The sequence below is a fragment of the Cololabis saira genome, chromosome 20 (assembly GCF_033807715.1).
Source record: "Cololabis saira isolate AMF1-May2022 chromosome 20, fColSai1.1, whole genome shotgun sequence".
In the NCBI taxonomy this organism is placed as follows: domain Eukaryota; kingdom Metazoa; phylum Chordata; class Actinopteri; order Beloniformes; family Belonidae; genus Cololabis; species Cololabis saira.
The window spans coordinates 17,282,349-17,306,032 of record NC_084606.1 but is presented as its reverse complement, the minus strand read 5'-3'; the positions used below and the strand labels follow the sequence as shown (position 1 = coordinate 17,306,032).

The following is a 23,684-nucleotide window of genomic DNA, read 5'->3' as shown; positions in this document are numbered from 1 at the left end:
AAAAAATAAATAAAAAAATAAAAAAATATATAATGGCAGCAACAGCGATATCAAACTATATATATATATATATATATATACCCATATATACATACAAACATACATACATATAAGGCACAAGTTCGAAAATAAAGATACTCATTGGTCCCCTTTGGAAAAATTATCCAGTTTTGAGAATAATGGGAACCAAAATTCTTGAAAAATATGAGCACGGTTGTATTTTTCTAAAGTTAATTTTTCCAATGGTAAAAAAACTGAAATTTGATCCCAAAAAAACTTGAAAGTTGGAGGGGAATCATCTTTCCAAAATAAAAGTATGCATTTCTTAGCGAAGTATGTGATCATAATTAATATCCGGCTTTTTTCCGGTCTAACTGAAGATCCAGTGTGTCATTTAATAAATACAAATTGGAGCTTAACTCAAAATTAATTTCTAATACTGATTGTGTGAAGGAATGAATTGATTTCCAGAAACTTATTAAAAGATCACATTCCCAAAACATATGTACAAATGTTCCATCGATTCTTTTACATCTTGGACATTTTGAAGAGATATCCTTTGAAATTTTGTGCATTTTAATTGGAGTTAAATAAAATTTGTGAATAAATTTAAAATTAGCCTCTCTAATTTTATTACTAGTAAAAGGAAAATGTATATTTTCACATATATTTAACCAAGTCTAAAACTGACTTATTAATGCTGTTTGATAACAAGAACAGTGGATTTTGTTCCGCGTAAACATCACGAGAAAAATTGAATAAAGGTCAAACGCTAGAAACGACAATGTATTTATTTTTACACTGTACATCAGCATTTTCAGAGGCAGCAATGTTCCCCATTTGTATGCCTGTGGTGATTAAATTTCTCCACTAAATGGTCCTCCACCCTGCGCCAGTGTGAGTGCATTAGCGTGAGTGAGCATGTTAACGGCGTGATCCACTCTAGACGATCTCCGGGGATAAACGGCGCGCTACTGTAAAGGCAGCTGCTTTGGTTTCTGCGTTATTGTTCAAAAATTCAAATGCCTGCATCAACTGCTCTGCGTATCAGGAAAAAAATGAAGCGGTTCTAAAATGCACAGAGGTAAACAAAGTAAAAAAAGAGACAGTTGTTTTTACTCCTGCGGTGCAGGTACAGCAGCAGGAATGAGACGCTAATGACCGCCATCTGCTGCAACTATGCATCACAACTGTATTTAATTAGACGGGGAAGGAGCAGACTCGCTGTGATAATGGCTCCAGTTGGGATGCCAAAGGAAAGCGGGCGTCCTTTTTTTAGAAAGTGGGTGAATCCCTACCAGCTGCAGAGACTTGAGGCGCATGTCGCAGCGAGGAAACAAATCCTCTGAGTCATGTTGTTTGACTTGATCTGTGGCGACTGCACCCTGGTCCACCGGCACAGAAACCCGTCCAGAGGCTCCGAGCTCCTCCCGCGCGTTCAGGGGCATTAAATGGGCTGGTGCGCCATCAGCCACGGGGTTTTCTGTCTTTCTTTTTTCAGTGGAAGTTGAGTTGGAAATGCAGAGGACAAACATAAGCTTTTGGCTTGTCTAATCTCCAGAGACTTAAGATCACAGCTAAATATAATTAATACGTTATTCCTTTTGTGTTCTTTCACCAAACTATGATATTGAACCGACACGCCAAAAAGTCTGCTGTGAAAAAGAGTCAGCCACTCAAACGCCATGACAACCTCCTCTTCTGGAGGATGTGCTTCTTTGGTGTTGCAGCTTTATGATATCCACTTCCACAGTACATCGGTATGATATGAAGTTGGGTTGAAGTTGTACAAGGCACACAACCAGATGCTCCCACACTGTATCCTGGAGTTGTTCCAGGTGAGGGAAAGCAGGCATAACCTAAGGGGCTATGGCATTTTTGAGCAGAAATGGCCAAGAACAAAAAAAATGTCAAGGTGTATCAGTGTCGAAGGGGTGAAACTGTGGAACCGCCTGGATGAGGAACTAAAAAAAAGTAGCTCAATTTATAAATTTAAAAAAAATTATAAATCTAAAATAATGGATAAATATAGAACACAAATATAAATTATCTTCATATTAAACTGTCTAAATTATGCAACTTTCCTCCTGCAGCTATCCTCAAATCGTGAGTGACCACATTTATTTTCTTCTCTTCTTTGTTTATTTTCTTGTTTTGTTCGTTCGTTTCGTTTTCTTCTTATTAGTATCTTTTGTTTCTGAAGTCTGCCTTTGTTGAAAAGGATAGGCAAAATAAGCCATGAGGCTTCAGCCTATACCTTTTTGGTCAAAAAAAAAAAAAAAAAAAAAAAAAAAAAAAGGAAATGTGTACATATATAATATATATATTTATACCTGTGTGTATACTGTGCATATACAGTGTGTATATGCAAACATCTTAAAATGTAAATGACCAAAACAAAATAAACTAAACTAAACTAAGTTGGCTCAGACCTCTGAAACCATTCCTTTTTCTGTTTTGTCTTTTGTCAGTAAACGCATCATGGCTATGGAGGACCAAAACTGATATAATTCAAAAATAAAAGCAGAAATATATTTATTTTCTTTTTCTTTTTCCTTATATGTGCATTCCTTGTTTTTGCATTCCCTCCCGTCGTATTTTTACTTTACCTTATAGATAGATAGATCGATAGATAGATATTAAGTCCATATTAGGTCTGACTTCAGTTTTTGAAAAGCTATGTGATAATGCGAATACAATATTTGAAAGAAATACAAGCTTTATGTCTATGAAACAAGCATCTTTAACCTTCAGTCGTAACAAGGGATCATGCAGTTTTCATAGGAAGATTGTATGTTTAATTATTCATTATTCTTTGAAACTTGCAGCCAACACAGGTATTTCTCCTGTTCCTCGGGTCTGGAAATGTTGGCACATTAAGGGGAAAAAATGATAACAATCAGCTTTATTTCCAGCTCAGTGGGCTTCACTTTACTGTAGCAATTATGATCTCAATGAGTGAACGAGTGGAGAGGGTGGGAAAAGCCTCCGTGGGTTGCCATGGAAATCCCTCATCTCATATGAAGAGAGTAAGGGAGGCAGGTTTGTCTTTGTCCACTTGCTGATCTGTAAGTGACATTTCTGGCAACTATGGACCCTTTTTTTTGTGTTTTTCAGTCTTTATGTCTATTTTTCACAACAGTTTATTGTGGCGCTGATCCGAGATGCAACAAATGTGCAAATGTAGAATAGTTGACCTTGCAGAAGAGTTAGATGATCGGTGTTTAAACTTGAAACGACAAACCGAGCAACAATACAACAGGACGTGTGTGTGTGTGTGTGTGCGCTTGTGAGTGTTTGTATAATCCGTGTATTCATTCCCATCCATTAACTGCTACTTATCCGGGTTGTGTAGAGAGCCCAAGCAGACAGCCGGGTCTTTTCTCCCAGCTCCTCTGGGAGGATGCTGAGGTGTCCCTGACCCGCTCAGGTGTGTGAGTGTGTCCCAGTGGGTCCTGTGTCTGCCACCGGGCCTCTCGTTGGTTTGACATGCCCCAAATCCCTCCCGGGGGAGGCGTCCATGAGGCAGATAGAGATAGAGATGCTCTGACCGCCTCGGCTCCTCTAAAAGTGCAGGAGCAGCGGCTCGAGTCCATGATCCCTGGTCGATCTCTTTCCATCCCCATCTCCCCTTCTCTACCTCCCTGCTCCTCCCAGACGTAATAGCTCCTCCATCTCCACTGCATATGCAAGAGCTTTTATTGGTGTGAAGGCTCTCCAGCAGTGCAGGAACCCGCCGATGTAATTAACAACACAAATTACAGAAACAAAAGGGCCGACGTGCTAATTGCATCAGCACGTTGAGAGACCTTCCACCTTTCTTCCGCCATCCATCGCTTTCTGGCTGACGGAATTATTTGTTCATGCGAGTGCGTGTGTGTGGGTGTGTGTGTGTGTGTGTGTGTGTGTGTGTGTGTGTGTGTGTGTATGGGAGGATTATTCAGCTTCAGAGCCAGATTTATTCCGTATGCTCCCAGGCAACACCCCCCACCAGCAGCAGCAGATTACGTGTCCTTCAGTGCTCAAAATGTTTTGAAAATGCACTAATTTAAACTTAAATTTAAACTTGAAGAAGTACGTGTGTGTGTGTGTGTGTGTGTGTGTGTGTGTGTGTGTGTGTGTGTGTGTGTGTGTGTGTGTGTGTGTGTGTGTGTGTGTGTGTGTGTGTGTGTGTGTGTGTGTGTGTGTGTGTGTGTGTGTGTGTGTGTGTGTGTGTGTGTGTGTGTGTGTGTGTGCGGCCGTCCCCGCCCATCTGTCCATCTGAAGAGCAACTGGTGTCATCAGTTTCTGCTTTTTTTCACATATCACTGCTGCATGTGTGTGTCTATTACATGAGACAGGATGTGGTCGCCATGGTGCAAAGTCCTCCCACGCCTTGTTCTGACTGTGTGTGTGTGTGTGTGTGTGCGTCCGTGTGTGTGTGTGTGGCCGATGTTTTGTTTATGCATAACTGAGAACACAAGCTGTTTGTGCATCAAATGATCTGTCTCTGCATGTTTTATGTTTTTTTCCTCCCTCATATTATTTATTTTTGCATAGTTTAATATGATTGTGGTGGTGATCAGAGCAGTGAGGTCGCTGCACGCACACACAGGTGTGCATGAGTCAGGCGAAGGTTGGTTATTTATTGTGTAATTAAACATTTAAAAAAAAAAAAAAAAAAAAAGCCCAGGTGAGAAAAAAGAAATAATTTCTCCTTTATTTTATTTTTGCACGTATTTTATTAAATGTCCAAGCTGAAGGATGATTTGTAAGTCAGACTGTTACCATGGTAACCCCACATGCCTTTGCATTACCAACTTTAAATGTCAGAAAGCAAAAGGAGGTGATGTGTGTGTGATGATCACCTGCAGACACAGGGCATGTCACCTGCAGACGGTCCACCGCGTTCGTTTTAGCCACCCTGAGCGCCACGTGGGCGGGTCTTACATCCTCTGCACACTCCAGGGGGCATCTGCAGAGAATGGCACCGCACACATGTCCGCAGATAGTTTCCGTGTTGCAGAGAAAGCTGTGAATGTCTCGATGGCCATGTAGGACCACTACAGAAATGTAGATTTGTGGTGTGTGTGTGTGTGTGTGTGTGTGTGTTTCACTCGGCAACCAATGTGCACAGCTGGAAAGCTGTGAAGACTTGAAGCCCTGCCAGATCCGATACAACTTACCGCCTCTCACCTTATCTTCCTCTGCTATTTTTAACCATCCTCTTTCAGGTTTGGGTTTTTTCTTTCCCGTTATTTTCTGTCCTCTCAAAAAAAGGCTCATTTCATCCTCTGCCATGCTGTGTCACTCCCCGTGCACCCCATCACCTCTATCTTCTATGTTTTTTCCTTTATCTCCTCCACCCCCTTCTCTTGATCAGTCCGCCATCTACTGGAGGGAGAAAGCAGCTGCAACATCCCGTCAGCCGGTGGCACCGGTCGCTTCCTCGTTGGCCAAGCGTGAAGAGCGCGGCCTCGTGATTGCAGAAGCACCGCTGTATTCACAAAGGTCGGCTGGCGCGCGTCTGCTTGCACCATTTAGGAAAAACAGCCAGTTTAAAATCTGGAAATGAAGGCAACAAGTTCTGAGTTGTTTTTAATGTTCTGTCTGAACATCATCAGATGTTGATGTGAGTTGCCAGAAAGCTGCAAACAGCAAATTCTGACCTTGGAGTTCACCTTGAATCATACCTGTCAAGTTTTAGATTTAAAAATAAGAGAAGTTTTCCAGCACCCGCTGTCCCACCAGCCCAGCCAAGGTTATATTTTAAGACAGGTTTACAAGAAATCTAAAATAACTGCCTCATGTGGCTCTCTGGCCTTCACTGACTGATGACACGGACGCATGTTTCTGAGCCTCCAGCTGCTGCTGCTGACGGACATCGCTCCTTCCCCCCATGAGAGACACTAACATTGCAGTTACACGTCTTTCAGAACGCGTAACTAAGCCCCATCCTGCTCCTCCTTAGGAAAGTACATTTTCTATCCCATTTTTAGAGATATTTACATGAATTCTTGGCTTTTTTGGCAGAAATGTCTTCTCTCTCATTACATCCATCCATCTCTCTGAATTTTTGTTCCGAGTTTGCTCCCGTTGTTGCCATTAACCTCGCAAAGAACTGCCATCCTGGCTGCAGCAGGTGGCCATGGACATTTCAGTTTGGAGAGGCAGAGGAATTTTTTTAATTATTATATTATGAATGAATGAATGAATGAATGAATGAATGAATGAATGAATGAATGAATGAATGAATGAATGAATGAATGAATGAATCTTTATTTCGGCTTGTACAGAACAAGATGAAAAGGCAGACAAAAAAAAAACAAACAATACATAAAGAAGAAAAAAATAAGTAAGACAAAATATAAAATTTAAATTTCACATCCTAGAATGTTTTTGATAGTATACTTTATAATTATAGTGTTTTATATTTATTTACAATATTTTCTTTAAACAATTTCTTAAACTTAACGATAGAGTGACACATTTTTAGGTTGTTATTACAACTATTCCAAATTTCTCTGGCCTTAATTGATGTACATCTCTTTTTAATATTAGTTCTTGCTGTCGTCATCTCAAACATGAGTCTCCCCCTCAGGTCATAGCGGGTTTCTTTTATCTGGAACAGGTCCTGAATGTAGTTTGGAAGCAGTTTCTGCTGGGCTTTAAAGGCAAATAAAACAGTTTTCTGCTCTACTATATCATGGAATTTTAAGGTATTATATTTAATAAAAAGATTATTTGTTGGTTGATCATAAAACGGGAAATTTACAGGAAAATACTAATACGGGAGGACGGCGGGAAAGAGGGGGAAAAATACGGCCAAAACGGGACACTGGTATGCCTTGAGTCTCTGGAAGTTTTGCTCACCGTTTGTAAAATCCACCTCTTGAAGTCTTCATCAGTTTTTTTAGTTTCTTTGAATATTACATTCTATTTTCTATTTTTCTCTTTCATAAAACAGTCTGGTTCACGCTAATGGAGGAAACATTTAGAGTAAACACTGAAGCCCTGGTGGGTGATGAAGCTGCAGTGCCGCTACGAGAGTCTCTTCAGCCACGAGTGGAGCTAATAAATGACAAAACAACTGATAGCTGTTTACAACCCTGTCGAGGCAGTCGTGTCTTTCATCTCAGGGACTCGGACACTCACCAGGCCGACTGTGTTTGCTCACGCCTCCCATTGCTCAACCAGATGCTCTTGCGTAGTCACAGGTTTCTTTGGTACTGGGTCACCACATAACGCCGCGCGTCATGCCTGCAGTCTTTCTCTGGCGCTTCTAAGTGGGCCGTTTCATAGAAATAAGTGCGTACTGAGAAATGAGAAGAGTCAGAAGTGAGGAGGGCTGTAATGTCAACTAGGAATGGGCGATATTTTACCGTTCACGATAAACCGCCAAAAAAATTCCCCACGATAAGAATTTGTCATCTCGCGGTAAAAACGATAAATTCCCGTTGATGACGTTTTTGTGTAAAGTCGAATTCTGCGTTACGTACGTGAAGGAAGGAAGGAAGGAAGGAAGGAAGGAAGGAAGGAAGGAAGGAAGGAAGGAAGGAAGGAAGGAAGGAAGGAAGGAAGGAAGGAAGGAAGGAAGGAAGGAAGGAAGGAAGGAAGGAAGGAAGGAAGGAAGGAAGGAAGGAAGGAAGGAAGGAAGGAAGGAAGGAAAGGAGGAAGAAAGGGAGAAAGAGGAAGGGGAGAAGGAAGGAGAGAGCAGGAGGAAAGAAGGAAGGAAGGGAAGAAGGAAGGAAGGAAGGAAGGAAGGAAGGAAGGAAGGAAGGAAGGAAGGAAGGAAGGAAGGAAGGAAGGAAGGAAGGAAGGAAGGAAGGAAGGAAGGAAGGAAGGAAGGAAGGAAGGAAGGAAGGAAATAAATGAGCATGAAAGAAAGAAAGAAAGAAAGAAAGAAAGAAAGAAAGAAAGAAAGAAAGAAAGAAAGAAAGAAAGAAAGAAAGAAAGAAAGAAAGAAAGAAAGAAAGAAAGAAAGAAAGAAAGAAAGAAAGAAAGAAAGAAAGAAAGAAAGAAAGAAAGAAAAATTCCCGTTGATGACGTTTTTGTGTAACAAACATGGCGGATCTGAGAGCGAGATATTATAGTTACAAAGGTGGAGTTGAATTGGTATTTTTTTTATCGTTATCGGGATAAATGCCAGAAATTATCGTGATACATTTTTTATTCCATACCGCCCATCCCTAATGTCAACACAGCGTCATAACCTTTGATGGCCTACTAGTCCAAAAGTCAACGTTCACCTCCTAAAGCAACTCCAACATCTTTAATTTCTAAGCAGCGGGGACCAGAGATGGCAGATGTGACTGATTGTCTTCTCAGCTCATCATAAAGAGCCTTCATGCTCGTGACATGACGTTTGTGCCCGTCGGACTCACTGATCGGTGCATCGGTGTATCCCCACAGTTTTATTGTACAATCTTGCGTCAGATGATAAAAAAATCATGTGATGAATTGTTAATGTTCATTTCCGGCCCAACATCTGTCAAAAGAAAAGTGGCACGGCTCAGACAGACGGAGCTGACGGTTAGTCACCAACGAAGTTCTGAGACCTGATTCAGATCCGGCTTAATCCTGATTGATTTGGGTTTTGAACTTTTTTTTGTTTTGCAATGAAAACAGCACGGAGGAAGCTGTCGCATGGTGCGGCGAGCACAGAGACGACAGAGGAAAGCTGGTGTCAGTGAACGAGTCTGCAGGGAGCAGCATGTTTCTGCTCATTAAAGAGAGAGCGACACGCCGCCCGGCACGCACACACATGCATATGCGCTGGTTTGACGCCGTGAGCAGTCTGATGACAGCTTGTAGGCAGCAAAGCAGCCATGAGTGCAGATGGAGTCCGTTTGGAGCCGGCAGAAGCGTTTCAGATCGTCGCGGGGGGACATTTCCAGCTCTGCTAGACAGAAGCCCTCCATCATGTAGATGTCTGCATGCAAATGTTTATGCTAATCACCTTTTTCTTTCTCTTTTGTTTCTCCTTTAGTCAGTGGTGTGCACCTGTATCACACCTTTTTAACCTGGTTCGGGTTACTTTACTAAGTCTTTCTTTTTTAACCCTAAACCTCTCACATAAACATTCATGCAGCTTTTTTTGTGGTTGGTTTTACAGCCACAACTGACATACAGGGAAGTATTATGGAGTTTGAGAGTTTTTCCTGCAAATGCAACCTTTGCAGGAAAGATTTTTTTCTTCTTTTGTATATTCAGTTGCCTTTCAGGGGCGTTTCAGGGGCCAGTAGGCCTCGAGGGTCCAGGAGCCCGCTGCTAATGAAGCAGAACATTGCTGCAGTCCTGGCCAGAGGTGTCAGCTGAGTTTAGGTCAGCGTAAGTCGCAAAGTAGTAAAAAAAGAGAATGAATGAATGAATGAATGAATGCAATCCTCTTAAGGGTGACTACACCAGCTTGTGTTGTTTGTGTGTGTGTGGGGGGGCTCATTGCCAGCCAGACAGGTTTGTCCAGTTCTATTTATAGCCTGGAGGAAGTAGGCCTGCTCTTACACAAGCACTCAGGTGTGTGTCCACAAGGGGCTGGGCATTTGCATGCCCCTCCTTATCTCCAGGTGCGTGTGTGTGTGTGTGTGTGTAACACAGACGGCAAAGGGAATGGGGTGCATTCACACTAAAGGTGCGTGTGTAGCGCACACCTGAGGGGGCGTGGCTACCTAAGCAGGGAAGTTTGAGAGAGGAAGTAGACCTGTATTATCCACAGAGCCGCTGGAGCGAGACGAGTTCCAGCAGGGCGAGGGTGTGTGCGTTTGGGAGCAACTCAGAGACGGCCGGGTGAAGAATTTCACCTAGAAAAAACAGAGAGGAAGGTTTTTCACAGTTGTACTCGAACAAAAAGAAGGGGAGAAACCCCAAACGGCACCCAGGAAAGAGCTTGAGTTGAGAGAGCAACTTGTGAAGCCGCCTCGCAGCAGCAGCAGCAGCAGCACCGCCCCGGTGACAAACTCTGTTACCATTGATTTTTTCACCGTTCTCAAGTTTCTAGCGTAGGAAGTGAGGTCAGCGGCGCACAGATGCCGGGCTTGTGTCGGATGAGCGGGTGCTGCGTAGCACCCCTGTTTGGGAGGAGGCGGCTGGACGAGGACCGGCTCAGCCACGAGGAGCATCTGGGGTCCAGCTGCAGCGACAGGTCTCAGGAGAGTCCCCCCCTGGAAGAGGTCAGTGCGGAGGAGAAAACATTGTGCCAACAGGCAGGTTGATCGCGCAGAGGATTCAAACACGGGGTCAGATTGAGCAGATTTGTTTTATTTCCCTACATTTGAATGGTTGACGGCCTTCACGCTGCAGGTGAGGCGTTTGATCGCGGTCTGTTGGGTCTTTCATTTCTCATTTTCTCAGTCACTTTGAAAAAAAAAAAGCGTAAATCCATAATTAAAATTAAAAGCTTTTCAATATTTTTATTACCTCTCAAATCTTTAAAACAAGACTAAAATCTCTGCTTTAGTTGTCAAAATAAGACCAGTCCAGCTGGTCCAGCCGTGTCCAGTCCTGAGACTCTCAACCTCGAGCTCATGAGCTCCTACAAAGACATAATTTCATATTTTTTTATTTTTTTTTATTGTATTTTTATATTTTCAGCCACAAAAAGAGGGGTATACCTTAGATACATAGAACACAAACCCCCACAACTCAATTTCCAAAAAAAGAAAGAAAAAAAAAGTCAAAGTCCATACATACCAAAACATATTTCATAGTGCTATAATCTTGCCAAATATACTAACCATAAATTCTACTCAATGCACTAATTGAGAATACCAGATAGTACTACCCTATCTGTTCTATCAATGACTCTGAAATAATAATTAAATAGTTAAATAATATTCCTACCTACTTCTTGATGAAGGGGACTTATCAAAAAAAAAAAGAAAAAAAGTAGGAAACACTTAATGTCATACTTTCTTATCCTAAGTTGGGGCTGGTCCGTTAAAGAACCAAAATGATATCCAAATATGTACCCTCAAAACACAACGAAAACAAAACCAAAAAAAAAAACCTAACAAAACAAAACAGACATAAACGGTGGGAAAACCCCACTAGCACTCACATAATTTCATATTTGTGCTACACATCAGCAAGTACTTCATTGGCCACCCAGAAAGAACAAATACTATTTATTTTGACGTTTTCACAAGATTTTTGCCCCAATCCCAAAATGAAAGGGATCCGGAGCCACTTTAATCACCCCATCAACCCCAGCGCCGCTGAGACGTTACCTCCGTCCTCTGGAGGGTGAACAGGCGAGCTGTTAATCTGAGCTAGGAGCAACAGATGTTTCAATAGTTGCACTCATAATCTATTATCAGTTCCTGGTGTCAGGCAGGTCTCTGGGGGGGGGGGTTTGTCAGGTCCCGGTGATTTGTTACGCAAGCCCTTGCACAGAAGGTCAAGTTTTCATGCAGATGAGAGGCGTGCATGTGTTTGAATGTGTGCACCCGCTTGACTGGTAACATGTAGCTCCAAGGAGAATGAGACAACAAAAGGGGGGAAGAGAACTAATGGAGGGGCCAGTTTTTTGTGTGTCTGGCCTTCGGAGTGCCGAGTGGCCGTGTGCAGATATCTGTTAGACATCATCTCTCCAGAAGAGGAGCTTCAAGGTGTGTCTACAACGTGACCGTGAGCCGGTGGAGACGGCGACCTTTGTCTGTTGTGTTTATGTCCTACGTGCATGTATGCTTTTTTCTCTGCCGTGCCCATTTCAGCTAGATCCATTAAATATTCCTAATAACGAGCCAACCTTCAGGGCCTTTGTGACCTTAACAACATGAGACACTTGCATCCTCTCAAGCATGATCCATCAGAAAGACTCATGATTTCATACAAAAGTTGCATGAAAGAGGTTTTTGTGAAAAGGTTGATTTCATGCGTCATAATGTTGTTGTTACACGTAAAAGCAGGACGGCTTATTCCAACTCACAAGTCCCTGTAGTAATCCAGAGTTAGTTAAACGTATTTAGATGACCAAATGGTGGGAAGATGTTAATTCAAGTTCCCACTGCAGTTTCCCAACACTTACTTATACTCACAGGCCTACATTCATCCCCAACACACTACACTACACTACACACACGTCACACAGCAAATTTATTCAATGATAAATGGAATACCCCCCCCCCTTCTCTGTCCTCTCTTGTTTATAAATAGCTGTCTGTTTTATGTATCTCTCTTCTCAAACACGACACGTGATACATTTATTCACACACACACACACACACTACAACACATCACACTCTCACCAAACTGCACCCATCACTGTCTTGTCTTTTCTTTCCTACTTCTTCACGTTCCACTTTCGGTGATCTTTGTCCTCTTTGGCCCTTTTTTTCTTCCTTTTCTTAAGGGACCAATAAAATATAGTAGACTGTCAAGAGGGCTTGTGAAGGAAACACACTCACACACACATACACACAAAAAACAACCTTTGTTTGAAGATTAATATGCATATATATGCTTTAGGTTTAATTCATATATACAGTATGCAGAAAAGTGGATAAAAAGGTTTCCACTGCACAAACAATACTCTCTATAGTCAAGTTGTAGCACACAGGATCCCATTGAGGCTTATTTTTCATTGTCAGTATTGTTAAAAGTGGTATTTTAACCAAAAATATGATCTGAATGTAACCAAGCAGAGTGGTTGCCACACCAGACCAAGCTAAATCTAAAACGAAGAAACATTGATTTGACACGGAGTGTACTTCCAGGACCCACGACGGCCTTGAAACAGGAAACATTTCAGCATTTCACTGGACCATTATTGTAGAGATGTTTTTAGCCGTTCATAAAAACAACATGGGTACACATCCGTTCCTGATGTGCATCTTAAAGTTGTGCTTTAGGAAAACCGGGAAAACAGTCCACTTTAATCACTCACACGTTCTGTCAGGTGCTTCCGCCTCCAGACAACAAACCTGGACAGGATTTGCTGACTGGAGATAAACAGAACATCATCCAACTTATTAAAAACTTCCTGGGGCACATTTCTGTGTTTTCCTCTCTGAAAAGACCTGACTGGCTGCTTTTGCCTGCGTCTTCTTAATACTTTTGTTTCCAGGTAGTGACTACTTCTCTTGACATTATAATGTCTCATTTAGACCTTTAGTCTGCTTACAATGAACCCGACTGATTTGTGTTTCATCTGGTGCGAACACAACAGTCGGACTTGGGTGTGGCTCGAAACAGCAATCTGAGATAAACCAATAAAAGAGCTGGATCACTTGAATCATCTGGGGAACATCTGGTTCCGTCCTCCTGGTGGGCAATCGTGCAGAGCCCCAGAGGTTTGGGCATCAGAGTCTCCATATAGGTTATTTCTTGCTGCATTAATACCGAGTTAAGTTACGGTAACGTGAGGATGAATTCCAGACACGACCAACCTGCACGAGTTCACGCCAACATGTGCTTTTCTTCCAGTATTTATATTATTTTTTTGTTCCTGCAGCAGATGCATCTAATCAAAAGCAGCGAGGAGGTTCTTGCAGGAATTGATGTGTTTATGCTGGTAATTCTCTCCGTGTGGGACAGAAACTCAACGGAGGGAAAACACCACAAGTTTACAAACTCATGAAGGGATTGGGAGCGACGGCGAGCGAATGAGGGCGTGAAAGCACCCGCGACGGTTCGCTTCTGCCGAGCGTCTCGGTGTCGGGGTGATCAGGAGCTGCTGTGCCGTTCTGAGAGAGGATCTATGATCTATGACTGTTGATGTGAAAGGAATAAACAAATCACGTCCTGATGGTAGGATTATTACAAGATGGTTATTTCAGCTGGATGGAGCTGGTGAGGTTGGGCTCATTTAACATTCAATTCAATTTCAAGTCCGGTTGCTTGCTTTTTCAGCTCATCTTAGATGTTTTTCTGTTGGGTTTATTATATATTTATCCTTGTGTAATAAGGCAGAGAGCCTCTTTTTGCAGCTTTCTCTTCTCCGCCTGCCCTGAAGGTCGGGGCGTTGGTGCCAGAAGCCCCCTCTGCCTCTCAGTGCTGTTTCATGCATTCCCGCCGCGAATCTCTGACGTCATGACGACGCACCGCTTTAAAGTGCAGCCGCGGGTCTCCTGAAGTTGCACACGTCCTGTGCGTCGGCAGATCCTGCGTGGGGTTTAATTAACAGCTCCTACTTCAGCTCTATCAGCGGTTGCCAGGTCACATGCTGCTTTCATCAAACAAACACGCTGATTGGCTTCCCCACAGGCAGCTCAGGGTCATGTCACAATAATTCATAAACTTAATTGCTGAAACGGGCGACGTTATCTCTGAATGGTCAGGTGGTAAAGACCTTTACACCCTTCCTGTTTGTGTCTTCGTTCCTCTTCTTCCTCGAGAGGTTGCCACTTCTTTAGACGTCGTCTTTTCTAAAACAGCTTTCTGGAGGCGGTTTGTTGCAACTCCTGCATCTTATATCTCGTGTTTTTGCAATCTCTTTCTCTCTCTCTCTCTCGGCTGATGCCGTTTTTCTTTCCCATCTCCTCTCGCTAATGATGCATGTCATGAACCCATCGATCACTGTTGTGTCATTAGTCACTAACGTGGCGGAAACAGGACACACGTGCTCTCTTTCGGTCTGTAAAGGCATTTTTATTCGGAGAAAATATACTTACCCTATGACAGCACGAGCAGCCGTGTGTGCTGCTACAAGGCGGGACATCTCACGGTCACACACACACACACACACACACAGACACACTGAGAGAGGGAATGAGATAGTGGCGGAGTGATGAATTGGATTTATCGCTCCTTCGCTGGTGCCTCAGCCTCGTATCACGCCCGCTGCTCAGCCAGCCGAGGCCATTACGCCAGAGACGGGCAGAGAAAGTGGGACAGAAATGCAAAAGATGAAGCGGGAAGTGGACAAAAACAATGAGTGACATTTGGATCATCACACTGGAACTGAGATAATAAACAGAAGTACCGAAGCGAAAAGAGAAGCCAAAGCAAAGAGAATCGTTTGCAGATAGAAAGATGGTGGGATTAAGGACATTTGGTTCTGTCCTGCTGAAATAACCAGTCTTAGGTGTTGAGTTACCTGCTTTTTCTAATGATTGCTCCTTTTATATCGAACACCGACACCCTCAGCATTCCCCAAATTAACCTGCAAGCTGCACAATCTTCCAGAGCGATGTTGATATCAGCAGCTCTGCACCCGTCTGCTCCCGGTAGCCTCCTGTCGGGATTGAAATGTGCTGCTTTTTGTTTTTATTTTTTACACGAGTGCAGTTTTGGAGTCCCCCCCTGCAGCTCGGGACACTCCCATCCCAGCTGATTTGAATTCCAGCAGCTCACACACATACTTGCGGGCTGTGTTGTAGTTGTCATGCGGCTCCTCTCTCCCCTCGGGCCAGAGTTCCAGGTCTGCTGTGGAGACCCTGCCAAGCCGGCGCTGAGTCAACCGCCCTCCGGCATATCCGCTTGACTAGAAAAAACATTGTAGTGAATTGTAGAGAAACAAAATACCTGTGTGATGGAAAGTTGAGGCTCGTGCAGCCCCTACTAAGCTCTTCGTGAGCTGCATCAGTCACATTATTTAAGGTGACCACTGCAGTTTATGAGATTATTAGTATTACTAATAATAAGGGAGTTAATCTGTGGAACAACTGCAAAGATGAAATGAAATCATGCAAATCACTAAGTAAGTGTAAACAAATCTTTAAAATCAATACTCTTTATGGATACAAAACGGAAATGGACACATGAACTGACAGCCAGTGACCAAAGTGCCTTGCTCAGCTGAACCACTTTTTCTTTTCTTTTATGCTTTTCTTTTAGAAGTTCTGTGAAATGAAGAAATTGTAAAAACAGAACATTAGAAGGGGTAGGACTAGAAAAGTTTTTTGAAACTTCATCCTACACAATTTCAAACAGGAAATATTTATCTACATATAGATTTGTCTCTTTAATTTGCTTTGTTTTGCTTATGTTTTTTTTTTTTTTTTTTCGGTATATACATTTTATGTATTCTGATTATTTTTTTGTTTTTGTTTTAAATGAAATGAAATATTACAACAGTAAATGAGACTCATAAACATTTAGCTTTTATCTCTTCATAATGTAACCTCAGAAAATGTTTACGTGCTGAAGCCCCGGTTCCTCTTCGTCCGCAGGCCCGACTGGCAGCACCGGTAGAGCGAGCTTGTGGCTAACGGCTGAAAATAAAAACGAGTGTTCGTTTGTCTGTTTAATATCATTAGATTTTCTTAACAGGAAAACATTTTAAACTGGTGCTTTTCATTGATAAATTGATGGTTTGAAACACTGTGATGCGGCCGGAGGCCTCATGCAGCCATCTGCCTGCATGAGGGACACCGTCCCGGTTGGTAACGTGAGCTCATTTAAAAGGCAAATGGAGTCTGTTTACATAGCGCTGCTCGAGTCTTGTCGACCGCTCAGAGTGCTTTTACACTCCAGGCCACGTGCACTCATCCACACACACATACGGCGTTCTCTCTGTGCTCACTAGTGCTTCTATTCACTCCATGCAGGACTCTTATGTCCTACGCATTGTGGTCGCCCAGTTTGGTGGGTTCTTTTCCTACCCGAACCCTCAGATCTACAAACCGCTCGCTCCTCCAGGTTCCCAACACCAAGCTCCACATGGGCGAGCGGGCCTTCTGCTCAGTAGCGCTCGCTTATGGAACTGTCTCCCTGACCATCGGAGGGCGGCACAGGCACTGGACTCTTTTAAGACTCGCCTAAAAACCGCTTTATTCAGGAAGGTGTTTTTGAGTTGAGTTTTATATCTTATTATTGTTGTATTATTGCATGTAAAGTGCGTTACAAGTTAAATTAATTATTATTATTATTATTATTATTATTATTATTATTATTATTATTATTATTATTATTAGTTTAACTATGTACTGGCTAGGCCTGTGTTGAAAAAATCAATTTTCCGATTCTTTTTTTTGATCAAGGTATTTTTATTTAGTTTTACAAGTTATAGTTTACAGTTTAACATAAGTTCAACAGGACACACAAGAAGAAAACAAAAAAAAAAACCCATCACCCCCCCCCCCCCCCCCCCCCCCTCCCAAATACCAGACATATAGAGTTCACAGTATGAAATACATAGTTCAGCATTCAGTGCTCATATAGCCAGATAACAAAATACAAACAAATAGCAACAAAAGAGATACAATAGTAAAAGATGACTGAGGACAGCAACAGAGGTTTAGTGTACTATACTGTCTGCCTCCATATCTTCAACAAACATTAAGAAAGGCTGCCAAATGTTGTAAAATTTTCTAGTAGACCCCCTTATTGTGTATCTGATCTTCTCCAACTTGATATGGTACATGATTTCCCGAACCCAATGACTGTATGTTGGAGGTGCTGGGTCTTTCCATTTCAGTAATATCAGTCTCCTAGCTAGGAGAGAGCAGAAAGCCACCATCATTCTTTCCCACATCTCTAGCTGGGAGTCTATCTGAGGTACACCAAAAAGTGCAATGAATGGAGACGGTGCAAGCCTTTTTGCAAAGATCTTAGAAAAGGTCTCAAAGATGGGCTGCCAGAAAGCGCAGAGCTTTGGACACGTCCAGAACATGTGTAGGAGAGTGGCTGGATCACGCCCGCACCTATCACAAGTGGGGTCGATATCAGCACTGATCTTAGAGAGCCTAACTTTAGACCAGTGCAGACGATGTACAATTTTAAACTGAATGACAGCATGTCTAAGACAGATGGAAGATGAAAAAATTCCCTGTATTATTTTGTGCCAAGTGTCGTCCGTAATTTGCTGATTTAAATCTGTCTCCCATTTATTTTTGAGGAGGTCCAAAGGCATCAAGTTATGAGAATATAGTATTTCGTATATTGTGCTAATAGTTCGTTTTCTGACTAGTTTACAATCAAAAATTGAATCCAATAGGCCAGTTGGAGGACGTAAGGGAGAGCATACAAAGTTTGAGAATACAAAATTCCGGAGCTGCAGATATCTATAAAAATGTGATTTGGGAATGTGATATCTTTGTACCAACTGTTCAAAGGAGGCAAAGCTGCCATCAATATACAGATCAGACAGTGATACCATACCTCTTCTGGACCACATATCAAAGACCCCATCTATTAACGATGGGACAAACATATGATTCAGTGTAATTGGGGCGGCCTGAGAAAGCTCTGTAAGTGCAAAGGATCTTCTGAATTGGTTCCAGATCTTGATTGAATGCAAAACAACCGGGTTGGAGGTAAAGTTTGAAATGGGCTGTGGAAATGGCAACTTAGAACACAGTAAGGCTTTTAAAGATGTGGAATTTACAGATGCCCCCTCTAGATTTAGCCATCCAGTGTCAATGTTATCATTATTGTTATCCATCCAATATAACAGTACCCGAATGTTAACAGCCCAATAGTAATACAAGAAATTAGGGAGTGCCATTCCTCCCATTGAGCGAGGTCTCTGAAGTACACTTCTTTTTATCCGGGGCGGTTTTTTGTTCCAAATAAAACTGGATATCTGATTATTTAATTTAGTAAAAAAAGATTTAGTTAAGAAGATGGGAAGACACTGAAATATATATAAAAATTTGGGCAGTATATTCATTTTTACTGTATTAATTCTTCCACCTAGAGATAAAGGCAGAGGATCCCATCGTTCAATATCCTGATTTAAGTTTGATAACAGGGGCTGATAGTTAACAGCATAAAGATCTTTATGTTTATCTGTAATCCATATGCCGAGATATTTGAATTTTTTGGGGCTAATTTTAAAGGGGAGTGAGTTTAAGGATGTATTACTAGTGCCAACAGGCATCAACTCACTTTTTTGAACATTGACCCTGTAGCCAGATAGTTTTGCCAAATTCTTTTAGTAAGCTCATTAATTTAGGGATACTCAAAAGGGGTTGTGATATATATAGGAGCATGTCATCCGCATAAAGCGAGACTTTGTGCTCCTCCCCTGCTCGGTGAATTCCTCTGATATCCGCATTTTGCCTCAGAGCTAAAGCTAGTGGTTCCATTGCGACCGCAAAGAGAAGCGGTGACATGGGGCATCCCTGTCTTGTACCACGTTTAAGCTCGAAGAAAAGGGACAGATTATTATTAGTACGAACAGCAGCCGTTGGAGAAGTATATAAAAGTCTGATCCATGATATGAATTTATTGCCAAATCCAAATCTCTCCAGTGTGCTGAAAAGATAGTCCCACTCCACCCGGTCAAACGCCTTTTCAGCATCAAGTGAGAGGACGACCTCTGGCACACCAGGGGGAGAGGGGCTATAAAGGATGTTAAAAAGGCGTCGGACATTGAAAAAAGAGTAACGGTTCTTAATAAAGCCTGTTTGGTCAGGTGATATAATGGAAGGCAGAACCCCCTCTAGTCGACGTGCCAGAACCTTGGCAAGGATTTTTGCATCCGTGTTAAGGAGAGAAATCGGGCGGAATGAATTACACTCTAGAGGGTTTTTTCCTTTTTTGAGAATAACAGAGATCACTGCTTGGCGCATGGTCAGAGGTAACACCTTATGTGAAAGTGATTCTTCAAAAACAGACAATAGTAAAGGGGCAAGTTGGTCTGAGAATTTTTTGAAGAAATCTGTCGGATACCCGTCTGGTCCTGGGGACTTGCCGCTTTGCATAGATCTGATTGCAGATATTATTTCCAGGGCCGAGAAGTCTTTCTCCAATGAATCAGCCATGTCTGGGTCTACTGATGGAGCATGTAGGGATCTTAAAAAATCCTCCAACATTGAGGGTTCAGTTGGACATTCCGATGTGTATAATACTTGATAGAAATTTTTAAAACAGGCGTTAATTTTGAGGCTATCTGTACACTTTGAATCTTGTTCATCATTGATCGCAGGTATAGTCTGATTGGCAGTTCTTTGTCGTAACTGATGCGCGAGAATACGTCCAATTTTCTCCCCATGCTCATAGCATCCGTGTCTAGATTTGGAGAGGAGATATTCCGCCTGTTGCGTTGATAAGATATCAAATTCGGTCTGCAAAGACAAACGTTTTTTCACCATGTCAGGAGATGGTTGACAGCTATATAACATATCTAGTTCCAGGATTTGATCTGTTAATTCTTTAAGGCGCACTGTATTTGTTTTCTTCTTATTTGCACAATAAGAAATTATTTGGCCTCGTAGATAAGCTTTTAAAGATTCCCATATAGTGGAATATGACATTCCTGGTGTTTGATTAGTGTCAAGAAAAAATTGTATTTCAGATGAAATGAAGTTGGTAAAAGACTCTTCTGATAAGAGAAGAGGATTGAGTCTCCAAGGGCGGTAACTATTTTTCAATTTTCCGATTCTAAATCGATTCTCATATTAATTCCTAAAAATCGATTCCTATGTCTAAAGATCGATTTTTTTTTTATTTATTTTTTTTTTCATCATTACATTACAACTTTTGGTATTTTTTTGTTTATGCCCAAAAAAAGAAATATTTTGTTGGACACGGGAATAACTGGTGCCATGTTTTTGCCTTTAAATATGTTTAATGGTATTAAAACATTAAAGCTTTCAGTTATAATTGCATAAATTGTCTATATTTCTTTGCTTTATATACTGTCTTGGGGTTACATTTGCAAAAAATGCTAAAAACCAAATTCTCAAAAATTTCATAGGGCCTCTATTTGCTGCCCTGGATCTGTTTGGTAATTCTGCCACACAATGTTTCTGAAAGCAGTTCTATCAGCATTCTGGGAGGTGATTGGTCCTTACAGCATCATTAACTGCCAATACTTGCTGTTGAATCTCAATATAATACTAGTGTTAATATGTTGCATAACTACACAGTCATATAATGCATGCAACAGCTCAAAAAACTGTTTTAATAACACTAACCCAAATCAATATCGGAATCAAATCGAATCAAATCGTGATCAAATCAAATCAAATCAGATTTATTTATATAGCACATTTCATATGACAAGCATAAACTCAATGTGCTAACACACATAAAAACACATAAAAAGTACAATAAAACACATAAAACACAAAAACATAAAACATGATAAAAGAGATGATGGAAATTAAAAGATATTAAAATTAAGATTATAGTACTGATTCCAACATGATGATTGATTCTGAATCTTAAGAATCGGAATCGAATCGATTCTTGACATTTGAATCGATCCCCAACCCTAGTACTGGCTCTGTGGCACTCTGAGATTATTGGATGAAGGGTGTCTTACAAATAGAATGCATTATTATTATTTTCCACATGCAGACTGTTAGGCCAGGAATCAGCCCCCCGACCCGGCCGACGGAGCACAACTCCACCTCCGACATCACAGCCCCAGACAAGCGATAGGTGCAGGAATGTGTCTGTAACGGGTCAGTGGGGTCGTGAGGTCTGTGTGCGTCTTTGTTGCGACAACGCTATCATCTCAGGACGAGTTCCTGTGAACAGAAGTGCACGGCGATCAGCAGGTCAGACACGTTTGAAGGACAGTAACAGCCACCGCAGTAAAGTCGGGGGTGAAGTTCACCTCAGCGGGGTCATAAATCACACCTCCTGATACTAACGTTTCTAATCGGTGCATCGATGCGGCTGCTTCACCCTGGGTCCGTGTACTTTGCGGCCATCCGTTTTTTGTTTTGAAATGACAAAATAAAAATAGAAAAATAATCAAAAATAATCAGTTTCCTATCTTTTGTTTTGATAATAAAAAACGGATTTTGTCATTTCAAAACAAAAAACTGATGGCCGCGAAGTACACGGGTCACCCTGACCCTGAAATAGTGGCCTCCGAGTGAACGCCGGTCCGTGTGCCGCCAGATTCACGCAGCGCAGCGTCTGAGCCTCCATTCACGTGTGACGAGGAATAGCTGTCACACTCATTCATCAGAACGTCTACAGGTGCTAACAACTGCTGCTTTTTCTTTGTCTCCCTTCTCTTTTTATCCCCACCCTTTCTCTCTAAATATAGAAAAGTGTGAAGGAGGGGATCCTTTTAAAGCAGACCAGCTCTTTCCAGAGATGGAAGAGGAGGTACTTCAAGCTGAGAGGGAGGACCCTTTACTACGCCAAAGACTGCAAGGTACAGAAACGTGTCTCACGTGATCAAAGGGTGGCGTAAAATAAGCAAATGATCATCACTGGATATGGTTTTAAAAAAAAAGGTTTTGTTTTCACCCACCAGTCACTGATTTTCGATGAAGTGGACCTGTCGGATGCCAGCGTGGCCGAGACCAGCACCAAGAACATCAACAACAGCTTCACCGTAAGAGAACGACAGGCTTGTTTATTCTGCCTTGATTCATTTTAAGGCTTTGGATCCAGTGCAGGCATTTATCTGCGGCTGGCAGTCCAGGCTAGATGATGTCATAGACCAGGGGTATTCAACTAGATTCGGCCGGGGGCCACATTTGCAAAAGGACTGTATGGAGAGGGCCGCACAATTTGAAAATGTGGGGGTTTTCAAAATGTATTTTGCACTCAAAGACGAAGACTTATGTAAATATAATACATTTGTATTATACATTTGAATATATCTAGTTTACATATGAATTATGTATTAATTGTCTCCAGATTTAGTAATTGTGAATGTTAAATATAATATTCAGATAAAGAAATATTATTTTAAATGCAAGTTCATTTTGAAACCATGCATTGTGCAAACTTAATGAAGTTGATATCGACCTACTTTTAATAAAACACGCCATAATGACAAAGCACCACTTTCCACCAAGATTTCCTTATTTGAATATTATATTAAGCATTGAGCACAACCATTTTAGTCCATAGTAGCCAGTTATAAAAATATTATTTAAAAAAAAAAAAAAAAAAGATTTTTTTTTTTTTTTCAACAAACACCCACTTTTTTGAAATATGACCAGGGGCCACATAAAAGCTCCTGGCGGGCCGCATGTGGCCCGCGGGCCCCCAAATGAATATCCCTCTCATAGACTGTAAATAGGTGTAGGCACCATGATATTAGCCAGGGGTTATGTCAAAAAAGTGCTTTTAAAGCCACAAATTCAGCATTTTGACCTTTTCTCGCTGTTGTCTTCTATTGAAAGAGACCAGGATCAAACTAACCCAGTTAAAGCATCCATGTCTGGCTTCCTTTGGTCTGTTTTACTCAACAAAGAAGATGTTAACATGCTGAATTTATAAAAAAAAAACTATTTGACTTAATAACAGGTGACTTTCACTACAGATTATTAGTTTATCAGGTAACCAAAACTCAATCTACAGTCAGTGGTGATCAATAACAGTCAGTCTCTCCAAAAACTCCAGACATGAATATCCTGACTTCAACACTACTGTAGGTTTGGAAAATGCAGGTACATTGAGTTTCTGTCATACTTTGTGTCGAGTACTCGGCTCCGATGGAAGTCGGCTCCAGCGTTTAGTCGAGACGATCCCTGAAGATCCTCACAAAGTTGCGAAGCTCGGACTCTCACTTCCCCCTCGTTCCCATCTTCCTCAGGTGATAACGCCGTTCCGCAAGTTGATGCTATGTGCCGAGAACAGGAAGGAAATGGAGGACTGGATCACCGCACTCAAGTCCGTCCAAAAATGGGAAACCTACGAGGTGGGTGTTCCTCATCTCTCCCCCAGTGTCTGGTTTGTATCGTTGTTTGACCCGTCGGCTGGAGGAAGCCGGGCCGAACGCCTGAGCATCTGATAAGAAGCCAGAATGTGGGGAGTCTTTCTCGCTCCGTCGTCTTTACTTAGTGGAAATAAATGCCTCCATCTCACTTCCTTTCAGTCTTTCTCCCTTTTTCTTATCTGCGTCT

The 23,684-nt window shown here is 41.9% G+C and overlaps 1 protein-coding gene across 3 annotated transcripts in view; it reads left to right on the top strand.

Annotated features, from left to right (window-relative positions):
• The window catches only part of si:dkey-172j4.3 (diacylglycerol kinase delta), a 93,468-nt gene that overhangs the window by 39,473 nt on the left and 30,311 nt on the right, over positions 1-23,684 (top strand). The window contains exons 2-5 of one of the 3 annotated variants that reach the window (XM_061710392.1): positions 9,970-10,148; positions 21,869-21,979; positions 22,082-22,162; positions 23,375-23,479. In XM_061710392.1, the coding sequence (XP_061566376.1) occupies positions 10,005-10,148; positions 21,869-21,979; positions 22,082-22,162; positions 23,375-23,479 (441 nt within the window). In that variant the 5' untranslated portion in view covers positions 9,970-10,004. Of the gene's footprint in view, positions 1-9,699; positions 10,149-21,868; positions 21,980-22,081; positions 22,163-23,374; positions 23,480-23,684 lie in introns of those variants that run through there. The other 2 variants (XM_061710391.1, XM_061710390.1) reach the window with 2 other exon arrangements.